This window comes from Equus asinus, chromosome 2, assembly GCF_041296235.1.
Source record: "Equus asinus isolate D_3611 breed Donkey chromosome 2, EquAss-T2T_v2, whole genome shotgun sequence".
In the NCBI taxonomy this organism is placed as follows: domain Eukaryota; kingdom Metazoa; phylum Chordata; class Mammalia; order Perissodactyla; family Equidae; genus Equus; species Equus asinus.
In genome coordinates this window covers 192,194,693-192,214,432 of record NC_091791.1, presented here as the reverse complement: position 1 = coordinate 192,214,432, position 19,740 = coordinate 192,194,693, and the positions used below count along the sequence as shown (strand labels likewise).

The 19,740-nt window shown below is 46.3% G+C and overlaps 1 protein-coding gene across 3 annotated transcripts in view; it reads left to right on the top strand.

The window, feature by feature from the left end:
- Nucleotides 1–19,740, top strand: part of CDKL1 (cyclin dependent kinase like 1) — a 54,374-nt gene that overhangs the window by 13,501 nt on the left and 21,133 nt on the right. For 2 of the 3 annotated variants that reach the window (XM_014854269.3, XM_070504338.1), the window contains exon 2: nt 15,458–15,579. In XM_014854269.3, the coding sequence (XP_014709755.2) occupies nt 15,458–15,579 (122 nt within the window). Of the gene's footprint in view, nt 1–9,999; nt 10,176–15,457; nt 15,580–19,740 lie in introns of those variants that run through there. The other variant, XM_070504339.1, reaches the window with a different exon arrangement.

The window sequence follows — 19,740 nt, the reverse complement described above, 5'->3', positions numbered from 1 at the left end:
TTGTGTGGACTCTCATGCCAGTGAAGCATGCATTCTCTAACCCTGGGATTGTGATGCAGGCAGGAAAGGCAAAGCCCATATCTAGAAGTAGTATCAGTTCCAGTAAGGACAAATGCTGGGCTCCTTAAAGGCCAGTGCAGATCAGGGCCTCAGCATCAGTTTTTGCTACTGGCAGGTTGGGTCCTCAGTGGCAGCAGGAGCCAGATCAGCCTTGGAGAGAGGGAGCCAGTGCTACTGGGCCATGCATAGCCACCCTCCCTGCCACTCTGCTCATGGGTAGGTTGCACAAGCACTGGGGTGGCCAAGGACAGAGCAGGCTGACACCCACCAGAGAAGACATCCTCTGCCTGGTTGCTCAGTGCTTCCCCTGCGGCAGATGCTCTCTGGTGGGCATTAATACGAGGCCCAAAGGTCCTCCAGCTCTGTGCTCACTCCCGCAAGTACAATTTATGCCTCTTCTCCAAGTAATCTTTCAATCTGGCTCCTTCCAGACTCAATCAACTAGACAAGCTAGTTGCCACTACCCACAGGTCCATGCACATCTCAGGTCCTTTCTTCCTCCACACAAAGTAAACCATCAAGTGCTCAGCTTGAAGCTCTGCTCAGTAGGATTTGCCTTCACCATCGTCCTTCAAGCCCTCTGCTGAGTGGGGTTAACATGGTGGCAGTCCATTCTCAACTAGTGCCAACGTAATGAGCTGGTCCATCTGGGCGCTGGACTTGAGGTTTTTCTCCTCCATTGCTTGGAAACTCTCGTTCAACCATATCTGCAAGTTGAAGCAGAGGCGACAGTGCAGCAAAACAGATGACATGGGTGAACAGGCCACTTCCTTTGTAACTTGCTTGTTCCCTGTGGATCTACTTGATCCCAAATGTATAGTTTTCGTAGTGGTGGGTTGCTGCTGCATTGTGCAGTCTTATGACAGTGGATCTCTGTTGCCCAGTTCACAGTGGGCAGCTCTGGGTCACAGAGTCACATGATGTCCCATAGTCCGATGCCCAGACTCTGCTAGGGCTTAGTGACACACCAGGAGCTGGACAGCGCTAGCATGATTGTACATACCGTGTTGGATGGCCTGAGCGTAGGATGGCCTGGACCTACCATTAAGTTCTCTCTTGCTTTGGGTCCTACTCAGGACCGGCAGATCACCCGGTGAATCAGACAAAGCAGTGTTCCCAGGGGCTCTATGCACGGCCTCCAAAACCGAAAGAGACCCACCAAGCACAATGCCTCTTTTTCAGTGATGGGGGACATAAGGTGCGACAATTTGTCCTTGCTCTAAAGGGGGTGTCTCAGCATACCCCAGGTCACTGGACCCTAGACATCCCCCAGACCATGCCCCAGAGGGTTTTCTCCCATCCTTTGGCACACATGTGTCTTAATTGGGTGTCCACAGGACTTGCCATTTCCCCTTCACCAGGAGGCCCAGTTAGCCTGCTGTCATGAGTACAGTGGATCAGCAAGATGTTCTGTGGAATGTCAAGACAATCAAGGTCCCTGAGGACTATATTGTAAGAGCAGGAGAGTTAACGTGGGCCTTGGGCGAGACAGTGAATGTGAACTGCTGTACGTTCCACAGAAAGCGAACTGCTCTGATCCTCCTACTGATGGGGATTGGAGAGAACTCATCCATCGATCAGTAGTTGCATATCAAGTGCCAGAGACTAGATCTGTTCCAGGAAAGATGCGACTTCCGGCCCAGCAGCTGCAATTGGAACTACGATTTGGTTGAGTATATAGTGGGCTACCAGGTGAACAGAGTGGGGTATGATGGGGATGCCACTCTGCATCCTCTAAATCTTTGATGGTGGTGCTAATCTCTGAAGTTACTCCTGGGATGTGGTTCTGCTTCTGATTTACTGTTTTGGCCAGGGTGTTTTGGGGGTTGCGCAATTTCAGGGCTTCCATTGGCCCTTTCTGCCATATTGGCTCTTACTCCACAGGTCACAGAACCAATGTGAGGGATGGCCGATTGCTAAGTGTATACAGTCTAACTATGTACTTGGGAGTGAACCCCTGGACCCATGGGGCCCACTACAAGGCATTACAAGGCAATGATAACATTGTGGGGCCCCAGATAGCAGTGCTAGCTCAGGCCTTGTAGCCACAGCCCTTGAAAAGTCTATTTCCCTTTCCCCAGTTACTCTGGTAAATGGCCCCAGATCCCTTTGGGAAAGGATCAAGGAGTGCTTGTGGTGGCATTCCAGGATTCTTTGGCAAGGTGACTCTATCAACAGCACTTGGTCTACAAACTGACAGATCTAGAAACTGGGTGAGGAACTTTGGTTTCCATTCTAACAGTTGACATCACCTGCTTGCCATCTCGCAGTTCCTTCTGAGAATACAAGTCAAGTAGCACACCTGCCAGCTGCCCTTCTAGTTCACCTATGAGGCCTCTACAGTGAGTTCCCATCTGTGCATCAGCATGGATTTGTGGGAAATAAGACGTCTGGCCTTGCTTCCCACGATGGTAATTATGAACACCCTGCCACTGTCAGCAGCTGGTCTCAGCCCCCTGGAAGCTTGTTGCTGCTGTTGGAACCAGAGAGCCTAGTTCTATGGTGACCTCTCCAGCCCACAGAGGGCAATCCTGTCCACCCAGCCTGCAGAGGACTGCCACCATGAGGTTCTCAAGATGTCAGTGACTCCTTCCCTGTGCCTTCCTTTCTGCTTAGAGGAGGGTGTGTTCTCTGGGCCTCCAAGGAAACATAATCAGGTAGTGGGTTCTGCCGTGCCACGTCATAGGTCCATTCTAATGTTTCCACCTCTTTGAGCTCCCAGGCCTCTTCCTCAGTACTCTGCCAGGGCAGTACCAGCATCTCCACCTTATCTACTGGAAGCCCAGCCTTCAAAAAGCCAAGCCAACAACAATATTAAAGTCTGCCTGCAGGTGTCCTTGTCAGGAATTAAGTCCCAAGTCATGGGACAGTGCTCCCACATCAGTGACTTTCCTGCATCCAGCCTTGCACATCACCACTGTCGTGGTCCAGCCCCTCGAGATTCCTGCTGGTGCATCTGAGCCAGCTGTTGGGATTCTTTGCGTGAAGTTGTTTCCTCCTGGAGCAAGAACCGTATTGCCCTGCTCAGGCACTGCTGCAGCCCATGCTGGTTACAGGGCTGTGGGTCCCGGGAGGAGGTGGGTAGAATCCAGAGGACACGCGTCATCCTCCCAAGGAGCACCTGCCTCGTGAGGTCTTTTCAGGGGCTCCGAGAGAGGGGAAGCATTTCACCTTTGGCAAAAGGGCGGAAGCTGCTTCTTCCAGCCCGGTGGGTTCTAGGAAATTTGAGGATTTGAGATTCTCAGGCTCTTCCCCCTAATGTCCCTCTCTTTTCTCACCAGAGCCCTGACTTTGGCGTGAGACCTGTTGCGGTTGGGCCTGGTGTCTCTTGTCCCTCTGATGCCCTTAAAACTAAGTCCCGAGGCTGATTCTGCACAGTCTGTCTGGTGTCTGCGGAGAGAGAAACCTCTTTCAGGACTGCCGCAGAGCCTTCTGACTCCCGGTCGACTCGTGGCTAACCTGAACCTGTCATTTTCTCTTCTCTTTTTTCAATGACCTAGAGGTGTTAACAAGCCAGCTCCTTCAGTAATCCCCGTAATTACCATTGCTCCACCCTACTCGTGCACCGCAGCTGCTGCCGCATGAGCCGACCTGCGCCTCACTCAGAGCCACCGCGGAGGAAAGTCTTAGTAACTGTGTTGCTGCGATTCCCAGGGCTTCGTCTTGGCCCATGTCCCACCAGCACTGGGGGCCTGTTGCGGTCTGCCTGGGGACTGATCCAGTTCCAGGATCCCATTCCGAAGATAGGCCAGCAAGGCCACTTCTGGTACTACCTGTCTTGACTTGTACACGTCCCCCAAAGTGAAGTCTGAGACAAGGGGCTGTGTGTTAGTTGCTGATTTGGGGAAGTGATACCAGGGAGCTGGAGCAGAGGACAGGAGAGAGGGAGATGGGGAAGGAGGACCAGCCAGTGCAGGGGCAACAGTTCCCTGAGGAGCCAGGGACCAGAAGAGGGGAGCATTCACCACCACTGCCTGTCCCCGTTGGCCAATGGTCCCCCCATGGGGTGTTAACTCCGGAGTGTTAGAATCATCCCACCAGCATCCCATACATCCCTCCTTGGGCAGAAAGCAAAGGGTATGGATGCAGCTGAGGTGGGGGCTGTGGGCTTCATCCACTCAAAGCTAGTTGCTGCAGTGACTGTTAAATTAAAACATTGGCAGAAAGGCTGGGAAGCAGGACACAGAGGCACTGAAACGCTGACCTCCTTGCTGTTCCACAAACTTCCCAGGCAGGAGCGCACGTAAGAGCCTTTGGAACGGCAGTGCCGTCTGCCTGGAATACTTTTCTGGAATCCTCACGACCCTTCCTCAGGTCTCCCTTCATTTGTCACCTTTCAGTGAGGTCTCCCCTGACCACCCTGTTTTAAGTCACACCCCCCACCACGCTATGCCCCCTACCTACTTTCTTTCTTTCCATAAAACTTATCACCATCCAACATGGTCCAGTATGAGCTTCCTGAGAGCAGAGATTTTTGTCAGCTTTGTTAAATATTGTAATCCCAAAGCTCAGACTAACGTCCAGCACAGAGTAGGGCTCAGTATGTTTTAAATAATAATATGTAACAAATGAATATGTGAAAATAGAGTAATTTTTTAATACATTTTAATATACTATTTTCATCTATTTTTAATAAAATTACTCCATAGCTTCTATTTCCATATACTTTTACAAAATTACTCAGCTCACCTCTTCACTCAACAATACATCACTGTCATTGGGTCAATAGACAGACTCTATTAATTTCATTCTTTTTACTAGCTGCATAGTATTTCATATTTCATGTTTAAATGGACCACAGTTTACTAGCCATCCTCTTCTATCAAAGGACATTTGTATTGTTTCCAATGTTTTGCCTCCACAAACAATGCTGCAATAAATATCCTTGTACATACATTTTTAAGCAATGGTGCTTCTGTTTATACGAGGTGTATTCCCAGAAGTGGCGTGCTGGGTAAAAGAGTGTGCGTGTTCCAACAGAGTTCATTTTGTAGAACAGTCATAGATTTACAGAAAAATTGAGAAGATCATTTAGAGAGTTCCCATATACCCTGCATCCAGTTTCCCCTATTATTAACATCTTACTTAGCGTGGTACATTTGTTATAATTAAAGAACCAGTAGTGATACATTATCATTAACTAAAGTCCATACTTCATTCAAATTTCTTTAGTTATTACCTCATGTCCTTTTTCTCTTCCAGGATCCCATCTAGGAGACCACATTGCATTTAGTTGTCCTGCATCCCTAGGCCTCCCTTGGCTGAGACAGTTTCAGACCATCTGTGTTCTGATGGCCGTGACATCTCTGAGGAAGACTGGTCAGGTGTTTGTAGAATGCGCCTCTATTGGAATTTGTCTGGTGTTTTTCTCGTGGTTAGACTGGGCTCGTGGATTTGGCGAGGAAGATAACCATGTCACACCATGCCGAGCGTGCAGACGATCAGTATCAGTGTTGACCTGAGTCCCCTGGTGAGACAGTGTTCGTCAGGTTTCTCACCGTACAGCTGCTCCTCTTCTGCCTCTCCACGCTATGCTCCTTGGAAGGACGTCCCTCTGCGCAGCCCCCTCCTACAGAGTGGGGAGTTAGGCTCTCCTCCTTGAAGGCGGAGTATCTACATAGATTATTTGGAATTCTTCCACAAAGGAGATTGATTTATTCTCCCCTATTCATTCATTCATTCATTCATTCATTCATGTCAGTATGGACCCATGGATATTTGTGTCCCTTTGACATACCCCCTTCAGTGTAGTGTTTGTTTTTGCTTTAGCACTTCCTTACTTTCTGGCACTACGAGATGCTCCATCCTCATCTTATATTTTTCCTGCCCTCCCTAGAATCATCCATTTTCTCTAAGGAGCCCTAGTTCCCTTCCCTGGAGAATGGTATTCAAAAACAAGATCTGGGCACTGGGTTTACTTGTTGCTACTGGGGTGTGGCTGCTTCTAGGCCCTCTCAGCTGACAGAGTAAGGCAAAAATGCGTGTATACACACAGATCCGTAGTTATTTTTATATGTAACCATCTGTATCTATATTAAGCTGAGCATGAGTTCATGCTGATGTCTCCAACTCTAATCCATGGATAGATGAGATCATGGATTATCCTTGTCTCCTCTCCTGCTTGTCTGTAAACTCCCGCTCTAATGGGGAGAACCTGGCTCCCATTACCCAGCATTCATTTACTTAAGTGTTCAATTCCAGTATACATATATAGCAGAAGCAGAATTGTTACCCTGCATCCCCCATGGGAAACAACCTTATCAACAAGAGTACCGTGCTCATGTGTCCTTCCTTTAGTCCTACAGACTACACGTTTCCAAGGTTACGTAGGTCGGCACCTTCTCCCTCCACCCCCTTCAGTGAGGTTGTTTCATACATTTGTACTATTCACTTGACACTATGCATTTAAGTTTCATAGATGTCTTTTCATAGCCTAATAGCTTGTTTCTTTTTATTACTGAATGAGATTCCATTCTTTGGGTTTAGCACAATTTGTTTATCCATTTACTTATAGGAAGACAACTTGGTTGCTTCCAGTTTTGGGTTATTATAGATAAAGCTGTTAGAAACATTTGTGTACAGGTTTTTGTATAGACATAGTTTTCAAATCATTTGGGTAAACACGTAGGAGTGTGATTGCTAGATCATATGGAACAACTACCTGGAGCTTTGTAAGAAATTGCCAGACTGTCTTCCTACGTGGCTGTCCCATTCTGCATTCCCACCAGCAGTGACTGAGGGTTCCTGTTCCTCAGTGTCGTCACAAGCATTTGGTGCAGTCAGCTTTTTTTGGGTTTTAGCCATTCTAACATATGTCTTATGGTATCTCATTGAGATTGAGTATCTTTTCATATGTCTCTTGCTCATTTCTTTTTCCTCTTCTGTGTCTTACCTATTTATATCTCTTGCTCATTTTCCCACTAGGTTGTCTTATTCTTTATAACACATAAAACTTCTTTGTAATTTTAGGAACATCACCGTTTATTTGTCATAACTTTAACAAATATTTCCCAGCCAGTTGTCTTTTGACATTGTTTGTAGTTTTGTTTTGTTTTTAGCAACCAACATTATTTTACTTATTTTTTATTATGATAAAATATACATAACACAAAATCTACCGTTTTAACCATTTTTGAGTGTACAGTTTGGTGCCATTAAGTACATTCACGTTGTTGTGCAACCACGCCCACCACCTGTCTCCAGAACTTTTGTCATCTTCCCAACGTTATTTTCTTTTTCTGTAGCCAAACTTACCTATCTTGTCTCTTTTCTTCTGGATCTCCTGTGTTGTTTTTAGGATGCTCTCTCCCCTCCCAAGTTCATATAAAGGTTCTCCCAGTTTTTTTCTAGTATTTATATTAACATTTTTAATATATCTGAAATTTATTCTTGTATATGGAGTGATGAGATATGGTTCCATTTTCCTGATGGGTATCCAGTTTTCCCAGAATCCTTATGAAATAAAGCACTTTCTTTTCAACTACACTGAAGTACTGCCTTTGTCACATGTTAATTTCTCTTAAATACCTGGATCTCATACCAGACGCCATACTGCTTCTGTTTTTTCATTCTGTATCCATAGCCTGCTGGCCTACTGATGAGGATGACAATGAGGATGATGGCGATGGCGGTGGTGGTTAGAGGCACTGTATTGAAAATTTTACCATCTGGCAAAGCAAGTTGCCCCCACTAGTTTTTTTCTTGGCAATTTTTAAACAATTATATTTCTGTATAAACTTAAAAGTCATCTTATCTAGTTCTAAAAAAAAAATCCCGTTTGGATTCTGATTGGAATTGCATTACATCTACATTTTTTTTTTTTAGAGAAATTGACCTTTTTATGATATGAATTCTTCAGTGGTGTCATTTTATCATGACCATACCTGTACTTCCAAAGTCCTTAAATGGGGTAAAGGTGAACTTTAGAGCTTTCTTTGTGAATCAAAAGAAAAACTGGGTTCTGCTGCCATTAGCTCTGACACTGAGTGGCGAGGTTTAGTTGAGAGCGTTCATCCAGGTGAGAAGGAAGAACGAGAGGAAATGTGAGGAATCTTGATTCTTTCTCTTCTTAGTTTGGACAAGCTCTAAACCGGCTCGATCTCAAACCCTTGAGAGTAATGTAATATACTGGTCTTGGAATCCTTGGGAAGTGCCCAGGATTAATTATTTTAAAGCCCCCAGGCGGGGTGGGGGGGCACATCATTCTGGGAAAATGTTAATTGACAAAAGATTCCTGCAAAGATGTCTATGTAACCCAGACCTATCATCAAGTTCAAAAGTCTTAAAGGCTTGCAGAAAACACTTATTGAGAGGCTTCCACTTTCTAAACTTTAATCTCTGTTCTTTCGTTATTTAGCACAGTTGTGAGAGAAGAAGCATGGTTTTGAAAGCAAACAGGATATGACCATTGAGAAAATGGTCTGTTGTTTTTCTCTAAAGCACAGACAGGATAAATATCCCCCGCTCGCCCCACAAAGAACGTAGACCAGAGAAGCCTTGACATTTGAGGGATAGGAGAGGCCAGATGTCATGGTCTGTACACGTCAACTGAGAAGCATGTGACCACTGGGGACCTCCTAGAGTAGATGTCACAAACCCAACACCTGCAGGGGCCAGGCAGGGGGAAGAAATGGTTCACTTCCACAAATAAATGCACTTTTCCTTTTTTCAGCTTTATTGAGATATAATTGACACATAGGAGTGTGTAAGTTTGAGGTGTACAATGTGTTGATTTGATACACTTGTATGTTGCAAAATGATCACCACCATAGCAGTAGCTGCCACCTCCATCCTGTCACATGGTTAGCATTTCTTTTTTTCTGGTGAGAATGTTTAAAATCTACTCTCTCAGCAACATTCAATATGCAATACCATGTTATTAGCTATAATCAGCATGTTGTACATGAGACTCTCAGACTTGTTAATCTTATAACTGAAAGACTGCACCCTTTGAGCAATCGTTCCTCATTTCCCCACCCCCCACCCACCCCTTGGTAACCACCACTCAACTCTGTTTCTCTGAGTTTGTTCTTTTTAGATTCCACCCAAGTAATATCACACTGTATTTGTCTCTGTCTGACTTATTTCACTAGCATAATGCTCTTGAGCTCCATCCATGTTGTCACAAATGGCAAGATTTCTTTTTTTTCTCATGGATGAATACTATTCCGTTGAAATAGAATTTTTCTTATTTGTCTTGAAAATGCAGTCCTTTCTATTGCTTGTACATTTTCCCACTTTTGCTAGAAACCTGGGTACGTTTAATATCTCACTTTTAACTCCAATATATGTAAATTAATAATGCAAGAGTGATGATAAAAGGCACCTATCACTCGGCCTTTGTGTTACGGAGTGGTAGGGAGTGGCGGGGACTGCGTTGAACAAGTCACACAGGCCTTATCTAAGTGAGCAGCTGCTTCTGAGGCCCAGCTCACTGAGGCCACAGAGACTGCAGGCCGGTGTTGCTAGATGGCCAGCGTTTTCAAGAGAATCCTGGTAACCAGGTTTTTAAAGTAACATTTCCTGCTGAAATGTTGGCAACTAGTACAAAATTCTTCAAAATGTGGGCTACCAGGCCCAACATCTCACCTTGGAGGTTGTAGAAACCTGAGCTCATCACAGCGGACAGGTGGTCAGCGGAGATACGGGGCCGATGACGAGGTGGAAGAATCCGGCCAGAGGGTACACAGCGTTCTCAGCTCTGCAGGGAAACCAAGCAGAGTGCAGGATAAATGCAGCTGATGAAAATAGAGTCCTTTTTTAATGTCAGAGAAAATGCTTTGGTTCACAGCATAATATGAAGTAGCAGCATTCAAAACACAGAAAATAAAAGGGAGAGCAAAATAGAAGTGCAGCAGCCGAGGCAGAAACATGTGTGAGAAACGCCGTCTGAGCTGGCGCAGGCTTCTGGATGCAGAGGTGAAGATGGTGCTGGCCTGGAGGGAGCCGCCGAGACCCTCAGGCCTGGGCCAGCAGGACTCCGAATGCTGAGGACAAGCCCAGGCCTGAGGCTTTGCTTCACGTCCTCACAAACAGGAAGGCATTATGACTGGATAAGCCCTGGACCCCATCCTTGTGTATGCACAGTAACTGAGCCCGTCCTGTTACTATTGCTGGTAGGTGTAATGAACGTGCTGAGTAAGCCTGAGAACAACCCACCCATTGTGTTGCTGGGGTCGTCTCATCTCATTCGTCTGTGTCCCCAGAGAAACCCATTCAGTGCTGAAGAGGGAGCATCCAACCCTTGTGAATGAAACATTCGCAGTATTGGAGCTGTGATTAAAAACTCGTGGCTCCCAGTTGCAGAGATGTCCCTGAGTCCTGTCCCTGGGGTCAGGGGAGTCAACAGAGAGGCAACAGAGAGAGAGGAGGGAGGTGATTTGAGATGCTAAACCCACACCATCTGGCCCCTGGTCCCAGAGCAGCACAGACACTGCTTCCAGCGAGGTCACATGACTTTGCCTGGGGACCCCCACCTGGGAACCCGGGGTGGGGGGGGGGCACCTCCCAGGCCTCTCTCCACTTGACCTCCCAGCAGCACCGTCACTGGGACCACTTCCTCCTTCTGTGACACGCATGGCGTCAGCTCTGGTGTCTTCTCTCTTATCTTGAGGGGCCTTCCTCCCTTTCTCCTCCTCTGCTTCCTCCTCACCCACCACATGTCTGGTGCTGGCTCCTTGGCCTCTTTCCCACGCGCTCTCCTGGGCTGTCACATCCATCCACGGCTTCTTACCCTCATGCTGACTCCCTGGCTTTATCTTCAGCTCAAACTCCAGCCAACCTGGCGACTGCACTTTGGTATCTTAGAGACCCCACCAACCCAACGTGCCAAAAACCGTAGTTTCTTTCCCTAAAACGTACCCTCCTCTTGGTGACGGCGCCACCATCCACCCCATTATACAAACCTTCGGTTGCTCTTGACACTTCCCTCTCCCTCACCCCTCGCCACATACTGACTATTCCGATAACAAAGTTCATTTCCAAACAGTGGGTTCCTCGCCATCCCCCTCGTATCTGCCCCGTCCAAGCTGCCATCTCCCACTGTCACCAGGCTCCTCACTGGTCTCCTCTCACATATTGCCTCCTCCAAACCATCCCGTATCCTCCCCCCATAGCAAACTTTAACAACCCAAAGGGCCTCATATCACATCTTGCAAAATTCCTTCCAGTACCTTCCCATTGCACTTAGGATATTGTGTGAATGTCTCAGCATGGCCCGCAAGGCCCTGCCGGACCTGCCGTCTGCCCGGCTCATGGTCTCAGTTCCATGCGCTTGACCTTCAAGCCACACTGTCTTCCAGTTCATTTCGTGGCCTGAGTTCCCTCTGGGCTCAGGGCCTGTCGCTCTTCCTGGAAAGCTGCCACCTCTGCCCTTGTTGTGGTCAGGCCCCTCTTGCTCTCTGGGACTCGGCTCAAGGTCAGTTCCTCAGGGACCATCTCTCTGAGGCAGCTAATCTCTTGCATGTGGAGGGCTCTTCATGGCACCTCCTTGTTCAAGGCCTGCAGCCTCTGTCCCGTCCCCCAGCGTGTCACAGAGTCCAGAGCAGAGCCTGAGGCCAAGTGGTGCTCTGGAGATCCTTGAATAGATGAACGCAGCCAGGACGAGGACTGGCTCCCAGTATCTGCTGCTCGGGAACGTTTGCAGGTGGCCCAGAATCCTGGCGACCCAGAGAGAGTTAATAATTTACTTAAAAACATTTATAATTTAATATTCATAAGTCCTAGTTATAATTTATTCTTAGAGATCAGTTTTTCTAAATTAAAACTTTTCTGAAAATAAGTTGAGAAATAAGTTACTGGCCGTTTTGCAATTATATGAGAGTTCTCTCATGGAGGGGATAGGAGAGACAAGTGGCTTAAAAATCCCAAGCACTGCCCTGTTGCTGGAGGCGAGCCCTGCGGGAAGCAACTTGACAATACATGTTACAGACGTTGAATGTTTGTGGCCTCGGAGCTGGCTAGGGTCTGCCAAACAGCGCTCCTGCTCCTGGCCGAGGGGTAAATGTGTGTGATCCTTTGGGAAAGCAATTCGGTATCTCTAGAGCCATAAAGCTGTATTTCTGGGGCTCTAGATGGTGCCCAACCAGCTTCCTCAAGGAGGTCTTCCCTGGACCCTACCCCCTTCCTCAGACCAGGTAACTACCTTGATTTTTGTAAGATGCACCATGTCTGTGCTCACTTGTTCAGTCTCTGTCTGCCTCCCGGGCTCTGAGCTCCATGAAAGTGGAGACGGGATTTGCTCAATTTGTCTCTGCATCCTTAAGACTAGCACAGTGCGGTGTGCACATTAAGGTAAAGAGACAGTTGTTCATAAAATGAATAGCGAAAATCATCCTCAATAGAAATAGACTTAACCCCAAATAACAGTATTAACAGTTGACCCTCATGGAGCCGTTAATATGAGCCTGACCCTGTTGTACGCGCTTTGTGTGTGACAAAGCTGTCACAGAGTCCTCGAGCTTCCTGCCCTCACAGATGGAAGCTGAGGCCTCGAGAAGTTAACTTATTTGAAGTGAAGATCTACCAGCTAGTAAGTTTTCATTGAAATTTTATTTGTAATAGGCAAAAATTAGAAAGAGTCTGATGGTATTTGAATAGAATATCCTGCAGTTGTTAGAATCTAGGTTTTTGGGTTTTGTTTTTTGAGGAAGATTAGCCCTGAGCTAACATCCGTGCCCATCTTCCTCTGCTTTATATGTGAGACGCCTGCCACAGCATGGCTTGACAAGCGTTGCCCTGTCCGCACCCGGGATCCGAACTTGTGAACCCTGGGCCATACCCAGGATCCAAACTGATGAACCCTGGGCCACTGAAGCAGAACATGTGAACTTTGCCGCTGTGCCACTGGGCTGGCCCCTAGGTTTTTGAAAGGTGCATAGTAACAGGAAGATGGATATAATATAATATTTACTGTCCCCCTCGGTTCCATGGATACTGCTGTGACAATGCCCTCTGCCTCCACGTGGCACCCGTGCTTGGGTTCCAGAGTTACAGCTCTTTCAGTTCATTCCAGGTGTGTCAGGTGGGGTAGAGGAGGCCAGACAGAGAAAGTGACATCGTGGGGATTGGAGTGTTTCAGAGAAGCGGGTGAGCAAGTGCTGAGATGAGAGGGGGCAGGACGTGAGAGAAGTACACTGTGTCTGGGAGGAAGTTATAGGAGATGAGGCCGAACACGGAAGCTGAGGTCAGGTCGAGAGGACCTCCGGGTTCTCCAGAGGCAGCGGTGCCCTGTGTGATGGTCGCTGCAGGTGTGGACACAACAATCGGAGGCACCAACGTGGCGTCCAGAGAAACGCCGGGTGTTTGTTTTGGTAGAATTGATGTTTGTACTTTTGCTAGAAAAGTTGGCTAGAGATGTGAGTGAGGACTATACGTGGAACGTGGAAAATTAAAGAATCTAAGATTCCAAGTCTTAAGGTCTAAAGACAATGATTTTTCAGAGCCCGAAAGAAAACCTCTACCTTTCGCTAATTCTCTCGTAAAGCTGCCATTCAGCCCCTCTGAACGGGGTTGTTTGTTTTCCCTTTGAGACGTTTGAGCCAGTGCAGCTCTTTGGTTTAAGGCAGTAGTGAGCTCTGTCTTACTGTGTCTGGAAAATGTTAGTTCAGGCTAAAAGTTCCAGGTGGGGCCACATAAATGTGGGTTCCGTAGCTTGGAGTACCGTCTGTTCTAAGGCCTGCATGACTGATGGCTTAAAAATCTTGGCTGTTTTGTATTTCTTTCATCAAATGCGTTGTCAGGAGCAGGAATTTCACATCTTGAAGATACAGAGGAATTTTACGAAGAAAATAACTCTTTAATATTTCCCTTGCTGGCTACTTCTCTCCTCGCTGCCCATACCAATGAGCTATAGCACGCTGTTCAAGAACTTCAGTTTTTCTCCTCTCACCTTTTGTCATTCATGAAGCACCTATTTGCCTGTGATTAATACCCCTGGCCACCCACTGACTCTCCTGGAGAATTTTGGAAAAAACCCAGATGCCTGGCCTTGCCTAAGACCAATTCGGGAACTCTGGGGCTGGGGCCTGGGCCTCTGTAGTTTTCACAAATTCCCCTGGTGATTTGAATACAGGGTGATCTATTGCTGTCTTAATAAACTTCCCCCAAACTTAGTCGCTAACAACAAGAGTATTATTTCTCGCAATTCTGTGGCTTCACTAAGTATTTCTTCAGCTGGCCTTGCCCAAGGTTCGCACAGGCAGCTGAATCCATGGGGGGCGGCTGGGGCTGAGTTCGGCTAGACACCTGGGCCTCTCTTCCCAATGGTATTTCATCCTGGGATCCTTCAGGGCTGAATCTGCGTGGGTCTTGTGATTGGCTCCAACCACTGGAATGAGGCACAAGTAATGTTGCCTGACTTCCAAGACTAGGCCTTACAAAGCATCGTGGCTTCCTCTTTTGCTCTCTTAGACCACTGCCCAGAGGCCTTCATGCCCTGAAGAAAGTTAACCATTTTTGCTTTCATCACAATAATTAGTTTGCCTGTTTGTAGTGTTTCTGCTACGATTGTGGACAGAAGGGGCCAGGAAGCTAAGTACAAGATTTCTCTCTGACAACACCAACGTTCATTTCAGCCCTTTTTTCTAGTTAGACACTTTAAGTTACATCACATTGGAGAGTCTTCCTAATTTTTCTGTTTTAAAATGTTCCATCAGCCTAGAAGTTATGATTTACAAGTAATTATCAAATGCCTATTATAAGTGAGCCCCTATGCTAGGGGTATAACAACATCATTTCAAGTAAACAAGAGAACGCAGACCCTGATGTCATGGTTCTTATATTTTATGGAATGTACCTATATTCCATATCCACATATCCAGAGTCATAGCATGGAATATATCTATATTCTATCGAATGTATCTAGCATCTGTGGAATGTATCTCTATTCCATGGAAAGTATCTAGCATCTATGGAATGTATCTATTGTATCTACTGACAGCAGAGCACATTAAACAATCAATTGAACAATGTTTACTAAGTAATCCTTACTTAGTAATCCCGAAAGATTCCAAAGGACACGTGCTTCTGGGAGACTGCGAGACATACAGGGGCGCTGAACCAGTCTGGGGAGATCAGAGGAGACCTCCTTAAGAAGGGACCTTTGATCTGGGCCTTAAAGGATGAGTTGGTATCAACTAAAAATTTCCCCCCTCTTTTCATTCTCTTTTCTTTTCCAACCTTCTCATAGCTCTCTCTGTCACCTGAGTTCTAATCATTTTTCACTTACAAGCTGGTAACAAACAGCTCGTACAGAGAGTAGAATAATACTGTTTACATCCTCCTTCAGTCTGAGACGTGAAACTTCCTAAAGGACAAACAGCTGTCTTTTCATTGGATCAAAATTAGAGAAAGCTGTCTTTCCCAACTCACCTTTGGCACTCGCTTTCCATATTTTCAGCAACTCAAGCATCCCAACCTCGTCAACCTCATTGAAGTCTTCAGGAGGAAGCGGAAGCTTCACCTGGTGTTCGAGTACTGTGACCGCACCGTTCTCCACGAGTTGGACAGATACCAAAGAGGGTGAGTGAGCCATCCCTTACAAACACGTGAGGGGAGATTAGCAATGACCCTTTTTCAGATTAGACGGGAACAGCCAGTGTTGGGACAGCATACTCTGTGGCTGGGGTTGACAGCAGAGGCATTACCAAAAACGCTGGGAAAGAGATCTTATCTGACTGTTTTCATGAAGAAAGTGGCAGCAGCATTATTGGGTAGAATTTGATTTCTTTAGTGCGTTACCTGTGTGTAGAAGCTATCTGAGTATCTAAGAAAGGGAAGGAAGGATGTTAGTTATTCCGTGCCTGACCAGGGGGGCATGAGGACTGAAATTGAGAGGAAGAGGCCACAGACGATAGCTAACAGGAAGATCAAGGCTGAAGCAAACGTGGTGCTCCATTCTGAGCAATCCGCTGTGCGGTCGGCTGCATGGGTCGGGACTTCTTTCATTACAAGTGACAAAAACCCACCTGAAGCAAGCGTGAAGAAGGAGCATGTTGGTGGCTGTCACCGGCAAGGGCCTGGGATGACTTCAGGCTCCGCTGACGTCCTCGCATGTCTCCCTCTAGGGTATGCAAGCCGCTGTGTGTGCTAAAAGGAGGCTTGGTGAGCAGACAGAGCCTTTGGTTGAAAGAAAGGGGGGGTCCCTTCCTCTGGTTGAGGGTAAGCAGAGTGCTGGCAGGATTTGGGCTCCCACCCCCTCCCTAGCAGGGGAGAGGCCTAGGTGGTGGTGGTTCTCTCTCTCTCTCAACTCTTCTTCTCTCTGTGTTGGCTTCATTCTGCCTTGCAGGTAAGTCTCCCTTATAAGGTGGATTTGGGAGGGTATGTGTGTGGTGTGTGATGGAAGGAGTGAAGAAGGGAAAATATGGAATAGAAAGTAGGCCACAGGCTTTTATCAATCTATATAGCCATTCTAGAGGAAGGGAGGTTCTAGAAGAAGGTAGCATCTGCATAGACGGTCCGGCGGAAGACGGGCTGAGCTCAGGTGATGCAGCTATCCTTAGGGCCAATCACCGTGCCAGAAGGAGAGGGTAGGATGATTGGCAGACGCCAGGAAATGTGATTCAAAGTGGGTCAGTCAAAGAAGACTTCGTGGAGGAGGTGGCCTTTAAGTTGAATGGTGAGAAGGTTTAAAAGAAGTTGAGTAGGGAGGGATTTCCCAACTGCTCCTTTTGCCCTGCTCCTGGGAGCCCAGCTTTGGCTGGGGATAATAAGCAGAGCGCATTGTGGATCAGAGTGGTGGAATGACGCCCCACCTCAGCCCCTGTTCACACTCCCATTCACGCGGGAGGCTCAGGCTCTTGCAACAATGCTTCCGAGCCTCGGCCAAGCGCTGGCTCTGCCAGGTGGTGGTGGTTATATGTGATCTGCATGACATCCAGGCAAATGGGATTAAAGTGGCTGCTGGTTTGTTAGTGAAAAGCACAGGCTTTTCATGTTAATTTACACAACCAGAGAGAGCCAAGAGAACAGACGCCTCCCTTCAGAAGGTCACTGACACAGAGAAATCGTGTTCGAGGGAGAAAACATTCAGTATGTTGACATTTGCTCTTTTGATTGCTTGCGAGTGACACGTCAATAAATCTTATTAGTATCAGTTGCTCGCGGCTGCGTGGTGCTGGGGAGAGGTTGGGGGAGCTGGATCAGTCGCGATACGTTGGGTCGCTTGGAAACGCGCGTTAGCAGGGGATCGAAAACAAGCGGGAGTCAGTTCTTTTTTGGCATATAGTTTGAGCAGAAGAGAAAAAGGAGAGGGCGAGGAGAGATTAAAATTAAAAGCAGGTTTTTTAAAAAGCTCCGTTGGCAAAATACATGTGTTCCAGGAAATAGAAAATGCTTTACTATGGAGGTGGGTTAGAGAAGAGAAGGACGGGTAGATATTTGGGGTTACATACAAGCCACTTTACTTCCAAGTGACAACATGCTATGGTTTGTCAAATATAAGATTGACTTAAGGAACACTGACAAATGATCAAGTTTGAAAAATAAGATTTATCCTAAGTCAGATCATATTCATTTATTTTGAAGTTTAAGGATTTTGTTTGTTTTAAAAATAAAAGTCACTTTCCGTTATACTAACTATTTGGCAATTCTCCAATCTATTTTAAACACTAGTTCAAATTTTTCCTTGTCATCATTAAGGAGTAAATGTCATTAAACTGTGTCAACCAAAGATTTTTAAATTCATAGGAAAACTTTTTATTTTCAATGTAGAGATCTCATACTGTAAAATAAAACTTTGTAAGTACATTCCCAGTAAAAGTGGGTCAGCATCAACTGTGTGACCTTCGGCAAGTTGCTTACAGGTGTCCTCACCAGTAGAAATGAGAGTTCAGCACCCCGTAAAGTTCAAGAGAGCTTCCAGCTTTACAGTGCTGTGACCCGATGCCCTAGTGCCCTAGAGGGCAGAAGTTCTCCTTCAGTTTCACAGTGGACCTGTTAGACAATATCAAAAGGCTCATGTGCTGATGCTGGTGTGTTCCCTGCCTGGTGCCAGGCTGGGTCCTCCTTAGGTTTGCACACTTACCCCAAGAACCTCCTGTGATCACTGTGTTTCTAACTTCAGGTTTCTAAAGTACAAAGTGAACCATGCCCTTCTCCTACATAAAATCCTTTAGTGGCTCCCACCCGAAAGCTTGCTGGTGTGGTAAAACCCTGGCATGGGATGCAGATGCCACTCACTCTGCTAGATGGCTCCGTTTCCACCAGACTCCCACCCCATGGAATCAGGCGCATCCTAGGCTTCAAGATGTGCTGTTTTCTCAGCACGGTTGCCTTGCCTTCTCGCCTCTGCCCTGCGGCCTCCTGCTGTCCATCAGCTGCAGCTCAGTGTGACCTCCTTTGTGACGCCTGCCTTAGCACGCTGAGGAGAGTGGGGCTTCCTTCTGCTGGTGTCCATGACATCTTCTGGGATTATTTCTATTACAGCCCCATCTGTCCAGTTAATCATGAAATATTCAAGGGCAGGGGCTGTGCCTTCCCCCCTGGGTACCCCAGTATCTTCTAGCTTAATTCTTGGTATTTGGCTCATCCCCAGTACTTGTAAAATGACCAAGTTAGCAAAGCAATAAATTGATACTTACAAAATGATTTTTTTTTAATGTCACAGCTTCTTTTTTTAAAGATTTTTATTTTTTCTTTTTCTCCCCAAAGCTCCCCAGTACATAGTTGTGGGTCCTTATAGTTGTGGCATGTGGGACGCCACCTCAGTGTGGGCTGATGAGCAGTGCCATGTCCTTGCCCAGGATCCAAACTGGCAAAATCCTGGGCCACTGCAGCAGAGCGCGCAAACTTAACCACTCGGCCCTGGGGCTGGCCCCACAAAATGATTTTAAAGAGTAATCATAATTTTTGATTATTTTTTATTTTAAAATAGTTACTTTAATTTAAAAATTCTAAAACCTAATATTGTCAAAGGAAATTGTCAGTACACTGCTGGAGCAACCTGTCCAGAGGGCCATTTGACAATATGTGTTAAACGCCTTAGGGACATAATCTTAGACTGAAAAATTCTACTCCTAGTAATTTACCATAAGAAAATAATGAGTATATGTGTAAATATTTAGTTATATAAGTGTTTATTGATAAAGTATTATTTATAATGAAAAAATTGGGGGCTGGCCCAGTGGCACAGTGGTTAAGTGTACGTGTTCCGTTTCAGCGGCCAGGGGTTCACTGGTTCGGATCCTGGGTGTGGACATGGCACTGCTTGGCAAAAGCCATGCTGTGGCAGGCGTCTCACATATAAAGTAGAGGAAGATGGGCATGGATGTTAGCTCAGGGCCAATCTTGCTCAGTAAAAAGAGGAGGATTGGCAGATGTTAGCTCAGGGCTAATCTTCCTCCAAAAAAAAATTGGAAACAACTGAAATGTTCAAAGATAGAGGATTGGTTAAGTAGATTATGGTGTAGCTTTACAATGGAAGACGGTAGAGCCACTGAGAATCATGCTTACAGATAAAACATACATTGACATAGAAGAATGTCCATGAGCAGTTGCAAAATGAAAAAAAAATTATGCTATAATAAAAAGACATTTCATTTTCATAGAATTTGTATATAGACAGAAAAAAGAAAAGTAATTAATATACACATTTTAGTAGTGATTATCTCTGAGTTGTGATCATTATGGATCTTTTTCATTTTATTAGTGTTTTTTAATATTTTCTCCATGTTCCATTTGTTA